Genomic DNA, 17,873 nt, shown 5'->3' on the forward strand with positions numbered 1-17,873 from the left:
CGTCCAAGAGTGCTATTGTGGACTCAACCTAACGATTTGTGTTTTTGATGTCGAATCCGGCAAACGGAAGAACCTGAGCCACCTGAGCCTTTTAAAAAATTTGACTATGTCTACAATTAAAATTTGAAAATATTTTTTAAGCAATCCTTGAAATTCTCAATAAATAATAATGCCTAGATCTAAAAAAACTTATTAAATAATTAATTAACAATTATAAGATAATTAATAATCAACTTTTAATTTAAGAAATATGAACCTATTTTTTTAATTTTTATTTTCAAGAGCATTCTGAGCATTTTAAATCAATCAGTTTAGGCAACATTTGAAAACGAAGAGAATTATGAAAAATTCTATTGTCAGAACTGAAATTTGACAGCTGACAGTTCGTCGATCGTATATTGACAATTGGTGACGGATTATTTGTAAATTGTAATGCTGTGATGATAATTAACTCTCGTAACTAATTAAATTGACAATATTGGCCTATTAAAGAATATATATCACTATATAGAAAAAGAGACGAACATCTCTACAGAGCTTATTAAAAATAAAACATAATGACTCGTATTTTCACTGCACTCTCCATTCCATTCCTCGCTGATTGTTTGTCAAAAATAAATTTTCAAAATAAAAATCACATCAATTATGGCGATAAAAAACAGTGAATTAGAGAAAAATCAAGCGCGACAAATTTTTTAGAATGTCAGTTGACATAATTGAAGACAATAATGGATCATCAGATAACAAGAATGATTTGCCGGTTGTTAAACAACCGACAACTCGAGGTGGTCTCAGGGTTTACAAGATTGTCGTTTTGGGCGACGGAGGAGTTGGAAAATCAGGTATTTGTTTATTTATATTTTTGCTAATAACAATATAGCGAACTATAGAAAAAACGAGTAATAAAATTAGAAAGCAGACTGGAATCAAAAAGTATTTATTCTTTCATAGAAAATGTGAGAAAAAATCAATACTATCAGAAAGCAGATTTGCTTTTCCAAAAATACTATTATATAAGAAAATAATATTATTGTTGTTTATTCAAATTGGAATATTTCTCAATTTTTAACAAAAATCCAATTTACAAACACAGGATTTCCACGGGTCAGGGATTTTTATTAAAAGTACCTGGAAAAAATTAAATGTTTAGAATTTATAAGAAAATTCTGATGTTTTGTGTCTTTTTTGTTTACCTTATAAACTGTGAAATTTCCACAAATGCTAATCCAAAACCTTCAATTTTTTCTATTTCTGACATTAATTTCTTTTTAAATAACTATCATAAAATTATTATTTATAATTCATTTAATGAAGTATTTTTTTGAAAAATTTTACTTTCAATTCTGTTGAAATTATTTTCAATTCTAAATTTTTATTTTAAATTTTAAATTCTTTTCAGAAATTAAATTTTTTTCAAAAATTAAAAAAAAATTCTCGTTAATATTTTAATTATCTTTATACATTTCAAAATTCTTCTCCGAAATTCAATTATATTCAGGAATTTTAATAAAATTCATTACAAAATGCAATTATTTTCATAAATAACAATATTCATCACAAGAATTCAATTATTTTAAAAATTAATAAAATTCTTCGCAGAAATTTCATTATTTTCAAAAAGTCTTAAAAAAAATGTCAACATTTCTATTGTCTTTATAAACAATTAACAAAATTCTTCGACAAAATTCAATTATTTTCAAAAGTAATAAAAATAAATTAATTTCCAAAATATTCATAAAATTTTCCAAAAGAATTTAATTAATTAAAATTATGATAAAATTCTACATATTCAATTATTTTCGAAAAAAAAACTCGCATTATTAATTCAATTATTTAAAATAGAATTTGCATTAATTTTTGCGAAAAATTCAAGTGATTTAAAATTTGGCATTAAATTCTTCGCAGAAATTCAATTATTTTCAAAAATTTTTCGAAATTAAAAATAGAATTTGCATAAATTATTTCGAAAAAAATCAAATGTTTGAAACTTTTTTATAGAATTCTTCGCAATAATTCCATTATTTTCAGAAATAATAAAACTCATTGCAGAATTTCAATTATTTTTAATGCAATTGTAATTGAATACCAAAAATTGTAATTATTCTTAAAAAGTTTATTAAAATTCGTCGAAAAAATTGAATTATTGAAAAATTTGTTGATAAAATTCTTTATGAAAATTCAATTTTAAGAAACATTTAAATATTCAATAAATTATTTATTTTTGTATTTAAATAATTGAATTTTCTAATAGTGCTTTAAAAATTAATTGTAGTTAAAGTTTTAGATATTAATTGAATTTTGGAGAATTTACTAATAATTGCAATTTTTATAAATAATTGAATTTTGTAAAAGTTGCAAATTAAAATCTTTGAAAATCTGAATTTTTCATGCCTGTAATTAAAAATTCTATGGAATTAATTTTCTTCAAAAAGCTTAATCGAAATTTTTCAAAATTATTTTTTTCCGAATAATTGAAATTGCAAACAAAATTCAATTCTTTATTATCGCGAATGAATTTCTAAACTCTCGCGGTATAATAATGAGAAAAATTCTATCATCTTCAGCACTTAATTAAATCTACTTATTTATGTCATATTTAAGGTAACATTTTTTTAAGACTGTTTTTCTCAATTTTTTCAGCTGTAACTCTACAGTTTGTCAGTCACAGTTTTCTCGATTATCATGACCCAACAATAGGTAGAAATTTATTTACATATTCTAATTTTAGTTTTTATCTTTCGTAATTAGTTCTTCTAATCTAAAATCAATATTTGCAGAGGATTCATATCAGCAACAAGCAGTTATCGATGGAGAAGCTGCGCTCTTAGATATTTTGGACACTGCAGGACAGGTTTGAAAACATTTTTAATATTAGGATGGTGGTTAATTAAATATGGACATTTTCAAATTTTTACTATCGTCTCTATTTTTAAAATACTGCGAATTCCATTAAAATACATGAAAAAAATTACTGCACTTTTTTTATAGTAATTTTAATTATCTTTAATTTAATTATTTTTAGATTTTAAAATTTTATACATTTTCATTGAAAAAAGTTTTGGTTTTCAAGTTAATTTTTAAGACATTTTCGAAAATTTTTTAAATGATCGAAGGTTTATAAAAATAAACACGAAACTATAGTTTTTACTTTTTTCAATGAAAATAATACAATTTTAAAATTAAAAATAACCAAATTTAACTTCAGTGTAAAAATATATTACTAATTAAATATTTAAATATTTATTTAACATCTTTATTGAAGTTTTGAATAATTGAATTTAGAAATTTTGTTTTTACATTCTTTTATAGTTATATTCACAAATTTTATATATAGATTTAAATTCTTTTATTCACAACTCACTAATAATAAAACAATTTTTATTAATAATTTTTCTTTAAAAAATTAATTAAAAAAAAATTGCTAACTCTAAAATGAATTTAATTAAACAGGTTGAATTTACGGCAATGCGAGATCAATACATGAGATGCGGAGAGGGTTTTATGATTTGTTATTCCGTCACAGACAGACACAGTTTCCAAGAAGCTATAGAATATCGAAAATTAATTTCCCGAGTTAGGGCCAGTGAAGACATTCCGTTAGTCTTGGTTGGCAACAAATTCGACCTCCAACAACAGCGGAAGGTATTTTTTTCTTTCCTTTAAATTTTTTTTATATTTAAAAGAAAAAATATTTAAAGCCACATGTTTAAGAAGAATGTAACTATAAAAATACCAATTTCAGGGAAAATTGAAAAAAAAACTGAAATTAAGTTATTTTTAACTAATAATTGTTTAAAAGTCTCTAATTAGATGAAAGAACTTTTTCTTTGATTATTTCTTTATTTTATGAAGAAAGATTAAAGAAACATTCTTTCAAAGTTAGAGAGAAAAATTTTTTAAAGAAAAAAGTGAAACATTTTTCTTGCAGAATTTCGAAGTAAAAAATAAAATACAGAAAACGGTTCGCAGACTTCGCACTCAATAATTAATTTTAAAAAAGTAGCAAAAAGTATAGTAAAATATTTACTTCTTTCTTATCCTGCTAATAAATTTAATTCTTGCGAAGAATTTTATAAAAATTTTTAAATAATTCATTTCTTTCGACTAATTTTATGCAAATTCTAATTTAGATAATTGATTTCCGAAGAAATTTTTATTATTCATGAAAAGAATTAAATTCTTACGAAGATTTTTACAAAAAAATGGTTAAATAATAATTGAATTCTGTTTGACTATGAAAATAGTAGATATTGAAAATCATTGAATTGTGAAAAGTTTTTAAAAATGATTAAATTTTACAAAGAATTCTATTAAAATTTTTGAGAATAATATTGAATGTCTGTGTGGCATTTTATTAAATTTTTTTGAAAATAATTGAATTTCTAAAAAGCATTTTATTATTTATGAAAATAATTGAATTCTTGCGAACGATTTTATTAGAATTTTTTAAAATAATTGAATTACCAAGAAGAAATTTATTACTTTAAAAAATAATTAAATTATTGTGATGAATATTGTTATTCATGAAAATAATTGAATTTTGCAAAGAATTTTATTAAAATTCCTGAAAATAATTGGATTTTCGAAAATAATTTTGTTATTTATCGACATAATTGAATTCTTTTGAAGAATTATTTATGTAAATAAATGAATACTTGGGAAATAATTGAAATTAAATTTTTTAAAATAATTACATTTTTTGAGCAATTCCTGTAATATTGTATTATTAAAATAATTGAAATCATGCGATGAATTTTATTATTTATGAAAATAATTGAATTATTGCGAAAAATTTTATTAAAATGTTTAAAAAGAATTGAATTTCTGTGAAAAATTTTGTTTTTTTTTAAATAATTGAATTTTTCATAAGAATTTTATAAACATTGTTTTAAATAATTAATTTTTTCGAAATATAATAAATATTATGAAATTTTTATTTTAAATAATTGAATTCTTGTGGAAAACTTTATTTTTGAAAATAATTGAATTTTTTGATTAATTAATTTCAAATCGTATTAAAAATAATTGAATTCTTGCTTAGAATTTTATCAAAAAATTTTTAAAAAATTAAATTTCTATGAAAAATGTTATAATAACGTAAAAAAAAGTAGTAAGTAGTAGGCTTTAGTAGATAAGTGCCAAGCCTGGGTTCGATTGAATAAAATATAACATGAAAATAATAAAAGTAAAAATATTTCAGGTGACAACTGAAGAAGGAAAAGTTTTGGCAAATCAACTTGGATGTCCATTTTACGAGACCTCGGCAGCTCTCCGGCAATTTATTGACGACGCTTTCTATTCACTGGTAAGACAAATTCGCGCGAAAGAAAGATCACGCTCGACAGTTCGCAAGCACAGTCGCTGGTGGCGTCTACGATCGATATTTGCATTTATTTTCCGAAGAAAAAATAGGCATAATCACGACATAAATTATTCTCCTTAATTCAATGAAGTGGAATAATGCTTTCTTTCAGCGAAAGAATGCTTTCAACTTCATTGTATACTCCGTCAAACAACGAACGACTTTATCGTTTATTTATTCAATTCGAGATGATTTTTTTAAAAGAAAAAAAAATTGTCTTCCCAATCACACTGCCTTACGAATAACCCCAGAAAATAATACTCTGAGAGCTCTCAAGGACTTAGATTTCAATTTTTATAAAAAAAAAAAAGTCATAAAGTCGAAAGAAAGGCACAATGCAAAGCGAAAGAATGAAGCACAAAGCCGGACCAACCCATAATCTTTTTTTTTCTCATTTCTTTCAAAATGCATACATCGAAGATGGAAAGCTTAACAAGATAGCACAACAGTATTTCATATTTGTATTGTAAAGAGAATACTGGATTATTGGGGCGCATGACTGCATCCAAATTATCAACTTTTTACTTTTAATGAACAATTCTGTAGAATTCATTTTATTGAAAAAGTTTAAATGATTTTTTTTTTAAATATTATTTCAAGTTTTCATTTTCTAATCTATATTTAATTTAAAAATGTTTGTAAAATTTAATTATAAAGAAATGGACTTGAAAATTTTCAAGAAACTTTTGCAAAAATTATTTTAAAAAATTGATAATTGAATTCTTTTGAAGAATTTTAATAAAATTTTTGAAAATTATATTTTTTGAAAAATTTATTTAAAATTGTATTAAAAATAATTAAATACCTCTGTGAAGAATTTTATTATTTTGGAGAATAATTGAATTCTTGTAACGAATTTTTATTACATTTTTTTTAAATAATTGAAATCCTGTGGAGAATTTTATAATTTATGAAAATAATTGTATTCTTGCGAAGAATTTTATTAAAATTTTTATAAATAATTGAAATCCTGTAAAGAATTTTATTATTTATGAAAATAATTGAATTTCTGCAAAGAATTTTATTACATTTTAATTTCAAATAATTCAATTCTTTTGAGAAATTTTATTAAAATAGTAGATTTTAAAAATATTTTACTTTCAGCGAAGAGTTTCATTATTTGTAAAATTTAATTGAATTCTTGTCAAACATTTTTTTTAAATAATTAAATTTTTTGAAAAATTTATTTAAAATTGTATTAAAAATAATTGAAATTCTATGAAAAATTTTATTATTTATGAAAATAATTGAATTTTTACGAAGGATTTTATTTAAAGTTTTGTAAATAATTCAATTTCTTTTTTTTGAAAAATTTTATGAAATTTTAAATTATTATAAGTTGTAGAATTTCATAAAGGTTTGAATTTAAAAGTTTTTGAAAATCTTAATTCCTATGGAAAAATAATAATGATTAAATATTTATTTAAACAAAAAGCTATTGATGTTTTCGAATAATTTTCGTAAATAAAATATGTAATAGAACATTTTTTTGAGTATCTTATAATTTTTAGTGTGAATCAAAATATTCTTTAGAATCATGGAAAAAGTCAAAAATTTGTCTGGAAATCAATCAAAAAAAAAAAAAAAACTAAATTTTTGTGGCAACTCTGTTAACTTAATTTTAAACTTTATGATCATTGTTTATTTTACAGATTTAAAAAAATATATAAAACAATATTTTAATTAACAATTAGATTTCATAATAATTATGAGAAATAAATATTATATTTTTAATAATTATTTTACTTTTAATTTGGCTAGTTAAAAATTATGCTAATTTATAAATTAGATTCCATTTATAAAAAATAATTATTCTATTTAAGAAAATTCATATTACGCACAATTTATTGTGAAATTTATTGTAATTTATATTATAATACTTGGCCACCTGAATTTCGAGTAAATAATGATTATAAAAAAAATTAAAATTAATTAATTAATTAATTAATTAAAATTGCATTAAATAAAAATTATAAAGAAGATTACAATTTGGGGGAAGTCATGCGCCCCGATTTATTTAGGAATCATTCACAAGCATTATTTTGCGTTTATAAAACAAAACAGAATTTTTATACGTAATAGATTAAAATCCACTTCACCCGGGATTTTATAATGGCCTTTCAGATCGCATATTAATCGTTCAAATTATTGAAATCGTACAAGGTTTTTAGATCCCTTTTAATCATTTTATAGATTTTTACTGAGCGAAACGAGTAAAAAAATCATAATACCTGTTCACATTTATGAAGAAGACCAAAAATTTTTCAGAAAAAAAAACAAAACAAAAAAAAAACCAAAAAAAAATGACGCGAAAAGTGCAAATTCCGTGTTAAGTGTAAAAGCAAATTAATGTCTAGTCGCTACTTAATTAATACCTAGTCAAGTTTTGCATTTTGTTATACATTTTATTTATTGAGTTTATAATTTTCAGTTTAGATGAATTTATTACTAATTTATTTTCAATTTTTTTATATTTTTCCATTTTTTTTTAAAAAGATTTATGTATTTTTTTATCAGTCTTTATCAAAAATTATTGTTCAAATTTTTAACGTTTGAAAAAACTAAATTTTTCTTTATTATTTTTTACATTCTGTTAAAATTGGGAAATTTCCTACAATATAAAATGTATTAATTAATAATAATTAATAATAATTATTATTAATTATTATATTAATTATTAATTAATTTTTTTGGCTTTGATGAAACTCAAAAGTTTTTGATAAAGATTATTATTTAAAGTAACTTAAAAGTAGTTAAGTGATTTTTATTTGTTCAATATTTATAAAAAAAATATTTATAAACTTGTTATTTACATAAATTGAAAAATTGATTTTTAAAATATGTATTTGCTTTAAGTGTTAATATATCAGAGCAATTTGAAACGTATTTTTAATTTAATTGTAAAGTGTAAGACGTAATTAAAAATCTTTAAGCAACTGAGAAAAGTGAATTACATTTTTAGCATAATATATATAATTGAAAAATTGTAATTCAACTTTAAAAAGAATTTAACAGCTTTAATTTGATTAATGGTATTTAATAATACATTAAATATAACGCGCTTTGAAAGAAGGATAAGAAGTAAATCATTTTAAGGTTACGATTATTTGTTACCTTAATTAAAAGTATACGTGTTAAATGTTATTTACAACAAAAATTAGTTTTTATTAATTATTCTAGAAGTAAAGAAGAAAATTAGACATTTTTTTCATTCTAAAAATTACGAACTATTAAAATTTTTTGCTTCTAATTTATAACTTTCTTCGGAGCGAGTCACAAATTTAAAAACAAGTTAGTATTTGCTGATTAATTTAAGAATAGAATGGTCCTGATAAAATTGCAACTCATCAAAATTAAAATTAATCATTAGTTCTAATTTATTTAATTCTAATTTACTTTTTAGCGTCAATATTTTATTTTATTAATGTAACTGCATTAATTTATGTGTACTGCTTTTTACCAATAGAACAGATTTAAATTTAAATTTAAAATGACTGACAATGAGAGAAATAGGGACTTTAAAAAAACCTTTTTTGGCGAGTTGAAATTTTACTGGAGCCTTCTTTAAAAATTACAATGCTTTACAATAAAAGCATTTTTTTTCTCAAGTGGGCCATATCCCTTCTCTCCAATTCAAATTTAATAGAAAACAAATAGCTACTTTTTTCCATGTTTGAGAATTTACACTACTTTAAATTTGTTAGCAGTTGAATTAAAAAAATTGGTTTAAAAAATGTTAATAAAATTCTTTAAAACGATTCAATTATTTTCACAAATTTTGTCGTAATTCAATGATTTTTAATATCTAATATTTAAATAAAAAATTTTCCAAAAGAATTGAATTTAAAAAAAAATGTTTGTAAAATTCTTCGCAAACATTCAATTATTTTCATGAATAAAAAAATTTTCACAGGAATTCAATTATACAGAATTTTCCTATAATATTTTTCGAAAATAATCAATCATTTAAATAGAATTTTATAAAATTCTTCGCAAGAATTCAATTATTTTTATGAGTAATAAATTGTTTGTCAGGAAATCAATTATTTTTTAAAAATTTTAATATTAATCGCCGCAAGAGTTCAATTATTTTTATAAATATTAAAACTCATCGCAGGATTTCAATAATTTTTAATACAATTTTAAATGAATTCCGCGAAAAATGCAACTATTCTTAAAAATTTTAATAAAATTCTTTGCAAGAATTCCATTATTTTATTTAGTTTAGTTTATTTAAAAAATTTTTAATGAAATTCTTTATAAGAATTGAATTGTTTTCAATATAATTTAATAACATTTTTTGAAAGAATTCAAATATTTTCATCCTAAATAATATACAATTTTCAAAGAAATTCAATTATTTAAAACAACAATTTTCATAAAATTTTTTGATAAAAATCATTTTTTTAAAAAGATTTTTTTTTAATTTTTCTCAAGAATGCAATTATTTGAAAAACTTTATTAAAGTTTGGTGACAAAAATTCAATTATTTTCATAATTATAATAAAACTCATCACAGGATTTCAATTATTTTCAATAGAATTTTAAATTAATTCCTCTAATAACGCAATTATTCTTAACAATTTGAATAAAATTCTTCGAAAAAATTCAATTATTTCAAAAAATGTTGATAAAAGTTCTTTATAAGAATTCAAATTTAAATATTCAATTATTCAATAAATTATTTATTTTTTTATTTAAATAATTTCATTCTCGTTTAGAACTTTTTAATAAGAATTGATTTAGAATTGAATAAAATAAAATGATTAAAATTTTGAATAATTATTCAAATTTATAAATAAAATTTTATTTATAAATTTCAAGAAAAAAAAATGATTGAATTTTGAAAGAATTACATTTGTAATTTTTCGAAATGACTAAATTTCAAAAATTCGTTACATTGCGAAATAATTTGAAATATTTTAATTCTTGTAGACAAAATAAATAGGTATTTAAATATTTATTTTAAAAAATTATTTTATTTTTGAATGTAATTAAGAAATTATGAAAAAATTTAGTCAAGTTCAATTTTTCGACAGCTACTTTTTTATTACTTTTTTTCTGCTTCTTTTTGATACTTTTTTAAAATTAATTATCGAGTACGAAGCCTGAGATTATTTTTACTATTTTGACTTTTTCTGAGTTTTCCGAGATTTTCACACATTTTTCGAATATTAGGAAAAATCTAAATATCACTGTAGATGTAAAATTGTTCAAAAAAATTTTTTTTTCATTTTTAACTAAATTTTAAATAAAATTTAAAAAAACGTTCTTGGTGATTCAAATTCTTTTATTTCGTTTGAAAGCAAATATTTCAAAAAGAGTCCCATAAAATGTTTTTGAATCAAATTTGAAATTGAAAAAAGGAATGGCCCACTTGAGAAAGAATACCTCAAGCATAATTACTTTTTATCAATGAAAATAAATTGATAATTCCGAAATAAGTATTAATTGTTTAATTTACTGGCACAATTTTTTTCTAAACATAATATGAATGATATGAATTGACTTATATGTCATTTTATGTTGAAAGATATATATATATATATATTTAATAACATGACAATTTTGTAGCTGTTAAGAATAGTCGTACGCTAAATGTATTTACAATCGCGTACCAAAGGTAAATCTTGTTCAAATACATCTCAAAAATAGAATGTTGTTTTTAAAATGTGGTATATATTTTAATAGACGCGTACGATTAAATTTTAAAAACAGAGAGTTGTCTGTTTCCAAGAGGCAGATAAGGAAAATTAAAAAAAAAAAAAAGGTAATTGATTTATGGTGTGTTAAATGTGTGTTTAGTAAAACATTATAAATGTTAGCACGTGAATCAAAGTTTATAAGATGAAAGAAATATTATAGAAAAATTGAAACCATGTAAAACTTTAGAAATATGTATTATAAAAAAATGTCACGAGTTTGATTTATCGAGAATTGTCATTGTCCTCGTCATTGTCCATTTTGGAAAATCCCCTGATTAGTCAAAGTTTTATTTTTATTTTGGGTCAAATTTTCCGTTCTAAATATGAAACATTTTTTATTTTTGTTTAAAAAAATATGTTGGGAAAAATCCACAATTTTTGAATCCAAAAAAATCCAAAATTTTGAAAAATTGAAAAATTTTGAAAATCGCTTTTTTATATAAAATTACGTTTACATAATTCAAGTTTCGACACGCTACCAATTTTAGTTTTTTTTTTTTTAGAAAATTTGACCCTTTAATGGTGAAATGAAATATTTTTTCAATATTTTAATTAAAACCAAATTTTTTTTTCTGTACTAATTCCACGAGTTTTTTTTACAAAGAATTCTATTAAAACTTTTGAGTATAATTGAATCTGCTTTAAGTTATATTTTCGTAAAATTGTTATTAATTTTTAGTATTTTAATAAGTTTTCTTATTAAATAATATACTTTCTAAGAAATAAACATTACTCGGAAACAACAAAATATAAAAAGATTTAAATGAAAAAACATTTTTTAATTAATTTTCTATAGCTGGAAAATGTTTAGAAAAAATTTCCTAACTAATTACGTTCGTTTACTAATAAAAATGTAAATTTTACAAAAATTATCTTTTGTTTTGTAAAAAAAAAATTTTTTTAACAACTTTTGACCCAATTAAAAATAATTAAAAATCTTTTTTTAAATTATTCATCATTAAATAAGGAATACTATTTTAATAAAAAAATTCTAAAAAATTTTTGGAGAACATGAAATTATTTTTAATTGTTTAAATAAATTATTTACATTTTTAGCAATTTTAGAAATTTTATATAGTGACAAATATTAATCAAAACAGTTATTATTTCTTATTATTCATACCAAAAATTATTTTGAATCTTATAGAACGGTAAAAAAATAATTAATTTCGAAATTCATACGAAAAAAATATTAACTATTAAAAAAACTTAGAATTTCGCAAAACTGTGCAATTTATATTTTCTCTTCATCGTATGGAGTAAAAAAATGATAAAATCATAAAAAACTATCTCAACATCATTTATATCATACACATATATTTTTTTACCTTTTCTGAAAAAAATTTTTTTTATCTTTTCTGAAAAAAAATAAATTTTTTACCTACAACTTGTAATAATAATAATAATAATAATGATAATAATAATAATAATAATAATAATAATAATAATAATAATAATAATAATAATAATAATAGCTATAATAATGTGATACCATGTTTGAATGATAAAGCTTATAATTTCAAGTTTTACCCCTTTTTATTTATACAAACGTACATTCTCATCTAGTCTAAACATTTTTCAAGATTGTAAATTCCTGAAATTTTTTATAAAACGGTTAATTTGTAAAATTATAATTAAATTTATCTAAAAATTGTCATGATTTCCTCCTTTCTCTCTCTATCTCTATACATATATGAGCGATATGGATAGTTATCAGTTGTCTTTTTTTTTTTTTTTACTTTTTTCTAAAGTTACAAAATAAACTTGTTTTTCGGACAGACTTGGAATTATCAGCCATAAGTCTTGGAGCAAATAACTTATAAAAAAATACTGCGAATTATAAATAATTACTGAAACAAAAATGCAATGTATAACTGGCATATTCAATCTTGCTTTTGTCAAATAAAAAAAAAATGTTTAAAATATTGAAAAAAAAACGTTTATGCTGTTAGATTTTTCTGCTTTTCTTCCTCATTTGTTACTAATTTTGGATCTTTCTCTTCGTCTGCTACGTTATTGAGTTCTACGTCATCAGTATCTTCGAAAAGATTGTGACCTGAAAAAGAAAGGAAAATTTGAAAAAGAAATTTAAAAAATAAAAAAAGTAAAAATAAATAAAAAAAATATTAAATAAATATTAAATATTAAATATCATAAAGTAAAATATTTGGGTTAAAATTAACCTGAGATCATGTGATTTATTTGCTTCTTCATCTCATCCTCCTCATCTTGAGAATCTTGACCTCCTCCCTCAACATTGTTTTTTACTTTTGTATTTTCTTGAGCTGAAAACGATTGTTCGGTGTTAAAAGAAAACCATTGGCATCAACTTTTCAGTCCTTTAATAAAATATCTAGTTTACAAAATATGATGGCATTTTTTTGTAGACATAAAAGATCACAACATACAAATTTGATTTTTTATAAAAAATATCTTAAGCACACTTAAATAATATAAATTAATAAAGTGAATACAAATTTTAATTAAAATAATAATATCTTCTTTTGCAATAGCAAATAACAGTAAAAATAAGCGACCGGATTTAAAAAAAATTTGACGACTTTCAGACAAAGTCAGAGAAGATAATAAAGTTAGTTATCTTAACTTAAGAGATAAGTTATTAAAATTAAATTACGGACGGAATGATTTTCTCTTAAATAATAATTCTCTACCTCCGCAATAAAATGACTAAGGCTTATTAGTTTCTTGAGTTAATAGGGAAGGATTATCTGCGTCTTCATGCAACATTGTTACTGATAAGCGAGGAGGTTCGCGCACAGCGCCCGGCGGATCTTGTGGAAGGATCGGACTTCCCCGATGGAACTTCATACCTTCCAGACCTTTCTGTGAGATTTCAACTGCTCCTATTCTGACGGGACCCAATTGACCAATGCCTAATTCACCTCCAGTTGCTAAATCGCAAATTTTTCAAAACATTGCAAACATTCTTTCAACTACAAAATTATCAACTAATCGCCTTACCTTTCAGTGCGTTTTCCGACACTTTAGTCTTCTGCGGTGCGTTCATTGCTAATTTTGCAGCTTCCAACTCGTTTTTCAACTGAAAGAAAATATTTATCTTTAAAATAATATTTCTTAAATTAAATTTCTTAAATTAAGTTTCTTAAATTCTTTAATAATGTTTCTTGGAGTTGATTCTTTTAAAATGTAATTCAAGTTCTGTGTGCATTTACCGATCGATTTCTTCATGTTTCATAATAATTAAAGATGCCCGAGTGATAAAATGATTATCAATTCAATAATTTTTAACTAAAATTCTTCTTTAAATCGATTATTTTTAATAATTTTCGAAAAAGTTCTTTGAAAATTTTTAAATTTACTTATTTATAATTCAATTTTACAAAATTTGAATTATTCGTAAATTCTTTAATTAAATATATATATATATTAGAAAATAAAAACTGCAAATAATTTCCAAAAAAAAAATTCCGCAATTAAACTTTTTCAAAAAAAAATTAATTCCACTGAATTGTTATAGTTAAAAATAGGAAAAATTCAGATTTTCAAAGATTTTAATTTGACAACTGTTTACATTTACCCCAAATGACCCTATTTTTAATAATTAAAGATAAATTAAAATAATTCAACTAATTTCAAAAAAATGTGAATTAAATTTTTTTTTGAAAACTAAGTTCAACAACTTATAATAATTAAAGATGTCCGAGTGATAAAATCATTATTTTATATTATAAGAATATTGTCACTGAAACTTCTTCAACATTATTTTCATCATTTTAATTGAATTTTCTAAAATTTTCAAACTAAAATTCTTATTTAAATCAATTATTTTTAATCATTTCTGACGAAATCCTTTGAGAATTTTCAAATTCATTGGTTTACAATTCAATTTTTCCAAAATTTTGATTATTCGGAAATTCTTCAATTAAATATATATATTAGAAAATAAAAACTTGAAATAATTTCAAAAAAAAAAAAATTTAATTAAACTTTTTAAAAAAGAAAAATTAATGCTTCAGAATTTTTAGTTAAAAATATGAAAAATACAAATTTTCAAAAATATTAATTTGAAACCTTTTCAAAATTCAATTGTTTCTGAAAATTCAGCTATAATGCTTTTAATATTCAATTATTATCTAAAACTTGCACGTCCACTTTGACAACTGCTCTACTGAAAATAACTCTCGAGGTTTTCAGAATCGAGCAATTAAATTATAAAGCACGAAATTCTGAGTTAGCAGTTAATTCAGAATTTTTAATATTTTTTTGTAATTTTATTGCTCTAGTATTTGAATAAGTTTATCGTTCGGAAGGGCGTCGTAATGTTTGAAAAATTGCCATTCGTACCCTGTCTAAATCTTGATGTAATTTTTTATTTTCCTCTTTTGTCTCAGTAAGTTTGGTGGAAGTTGTATTCTTTTCCAGATGTAACGCATCAATTGTGGCTTGTCGCGTTTTATCAACATCCTTGAGAGACGATACTTCGGCCTTGCAGGCAGTGAGAGACATTTCCGCATCCTCCTTCTGCCTTTTCAATTCCACTTGTTGTAGGATGCGAACATGCAGAGAAGCTTTCTCCTCATCTGACTTTTTGTTTCGTTGCTCCAACTTCGCACGTGAATTCATACATTGATCCCTTTCTTCTATGCTGTTTAGTAATTAATAAAAAGTATAAACTCACAATTTTTTAAATTACATATATCAAAGTTAAAATAATGTTCCAAAAGTTTCGAAAGTTCAAATGAAGGATAATATTTTTATTACTGTTTTGAATGTGTATTTTATTTTAAAAAATTATTTTGCAAAAATTGAATGTTCAATTTATATTATTTTTTTATTTCAGAACCGTATTTATATTGAAATTATGTAAACAGAAATAAAAATTCGTTCATTTGAACGTCAGGCTTCACAGTGCCCCTAAAAAGTATTTTAGGGGAAATAGGGGACTGAAAATTAAAAAAATTATTAGATACTCAAAAAAATGTTTTATTAAATTTATTTACAAATTTCTTCAAAAGTAAAATTATTCGAAAACATCAATAGTTTTATTTAAATTAAATATTTCATCATTTTTTTTTCATTGGAATTAAGATGTTCAAAAATTTCAAATTCAAACCTTTTCAAATTGAACAACTCATAAGAGTTATATAAAAATAAATATTGAATGTTTCTTAAAATTTAATTTTTACGAAGAATTGTATTAACAACTTTTGAAAATATTTAATTTCTTTTAAGGAATTTAATTGAAATTTTAATGAAATTTATTATATTAAAGAATTATATAACAATTTTTGAAAATAATTGAAAACTTTTTGAAGAATTTTATTAAATTTTTTTTAAATAATTGAATTCCTGAGAAAAATTAAAATAATAATTTTTGAAGACAATTGAATTCATGAGAAGAATTTTATTAAAATTTTTGAAAATAATTTACTTATTGAGAAGAATTTTTAAAAAGTTTTTGACAATAATTGAATTCTTGAGAAGAATTTCTGGATATTTATCAAAATAATTGAATTTTGGAAAAGAATTTTATTAAAAATCCTTAAAATAATTGATTTTATGGGGAGAATTTGGTTGGTTATCAAGATAATTAAATTCTTTTGCAGAATTACTTAAAAATTATTGAAAATAATTGATTTCCTGCGACGAAAAAAATAGGGGAAATTTTCAAAATAGGGTACGTTTAGGGGCCAAAATTGAAAAAAGAGGACTTTTAGGGAAATAGGAGACAGACTGTGAAACCTGGAACGTTCAAAACTTTGGGAAAAAGTCAAAAGTTTGTTTTATTTAAATTAAAAATAAAAATACCCAATTTTAAGTTGCTCCCCAAGTTCGTCAAGCTGTCGAAGAAGATCCAGATTTTCGGATGAGAGACTGTACCAATTGACGATGAGCATTAAGCAAACTACGAGAAGACCTCCTACGAGAAGTGGTGGACATCGTCCTCCTCCTACCCTCATACTTTCAATAACCATTTCCTTATCTGTATTTTTAAATTCTACAATATTATATTGTTCTCACCGAATCAATTCCATTATTTTATGTTTAAAAATCACAATAATATTATACCTACAACGATTTATTGCACTTGAATTCTACGAATTTTGAATAACTGCGGACTTATATATTTCAAACAATATAATATAAGCTATTCGACACTTTGTTTTTAAACATTTATTGTGAATACGCAATCACAATTTTATTGTCACGTCAGAATATTAAAGAGAAACATAGTTGTACAACTTGTTATCTTAAATATATTATTTTTAAAAACAATCTCGTAAAATATTCATGTTTATTAACATTTTTGACACGAACACAAAACGACAATGTTAAGGTACTGTCACACCTTGGTGAGGTGGGAGAGGGGGGATATTCCGGTTTGTGCAGTTAATTGACTGGAAAATTGACAATTAATTAATTAATTACTTGATTGGTTTTTAAATGTTTAAAATTAAAAAATACTATACGTTCTATAGTAAAGAAATTAATGGTAATATATATACTATTTAAATGTTAGACTAGATTACGTGATTATAAACTATGTATAACCTACAAAATTGCCGAAGGTAAAGTCCAACGCACAATAGTTTCGCGAAACTCGTTCGCGAACGAGATGCATGGGATAGAAAAGGACACAGATATATACCTCTGTCCTTTTCTAACTCATGCTTTGCGTTAGCGAACGACGCGAACGACGTTAGCAGGTTGGTCATTGGTGATACATTTTTTTTCTACCGACAAAGGTGTGAATGCACCTTAAACGCTTTCCATTTAACGTTTTCACAACGACGGGAATTGTTTCTATTGTAGAAACTCCTTAA

General features: G+C 22.5%; 2 protein-coding genes across 7 annotated transcripts; one reads left to right on the plus strand and one right to left on the minus strand.

Annotated features, from left to right (window-relative positions):
- Positions 1-370: 370 nt before the first annotated feature.
- On the plus strand, positions 371-5,984 carry LOC122498083 (GTP-binding protein Rit2). Its single transcript, XM_043605634.1, has 5 exons — positions 371-842; positions 2,641-2,697; positions 2,778-2,851; positions 3,451-3,642; positions 5,201-5,984. Exons 1-5 carry the CDS (start codon positions 701-703, stop codon positions 5,441-5,443), a joined length of 708 nt encoding a protein of 235 aa, XP_043461569.1. The 5' UTR covers positions 371-700; the 3' UTR covers positions 5,444-5,984.
- Positions 5,985-12,584: 6,600 nt separating this feature from the next.
- LOC122498084 lies at positions 12,585-17,611 on the minus strand. Of its 6 annotated transcripts, none has more exons than XM_043605640.1 (7): positions 17,126-17,611; positions 16,858-17,032; positions 15,394-15,694; positions 14,050-14,128; positions 13,899-13,979; positions 13,251-13,352; positions 12,585-13,123 (listed from the first exon to the last, which is right to left on the minus strand). In XM_043605640.1, the coding sequence occupies exons 2-7, from the start codon at positions 17,022-17,024 to the stop codon at positions 13,008-13,010; spliced, it is 846 nt and encodes a 281-aa protein (XP_043461575.1). In that variant the 5' UTR covers positions 17,025-17,032; positions 17,126-17,611; the 3' UTR covers positions 12,585-13,007. The 6 variants fall into 6 exon arrangements, with proteins under 6 accessions (XP_043461575.1, XP_043461574.1, XP_043461572.1 ...); XM_043605639.1 differs by having other exon boundaries at positions 16,858-17,047; positions 17,123-17,611; XM_043605637.1 differs by having other exon boundaries at positions 17,123-17,610.
- Between the last annotated feature and the right edge of the window lie 262 nt (positions 17,612-17,873).

Source organism: Leptopilina heterotoma, unplaced genomic scaffold (assembly GCF_015476425.1).
Source record: "Leptopilina heterotoma isolate Lh14 unplaced genomic scaffold, ASM1547642v1 Lhet_142, whole genome shotgun sequence".
Lineage (NCBI taxonomy): Eukaryota > Metazoa > Arthropoda > Insecta > Hymenoptera > Figitidae > Leptopilina > Leptopilina heterotoma.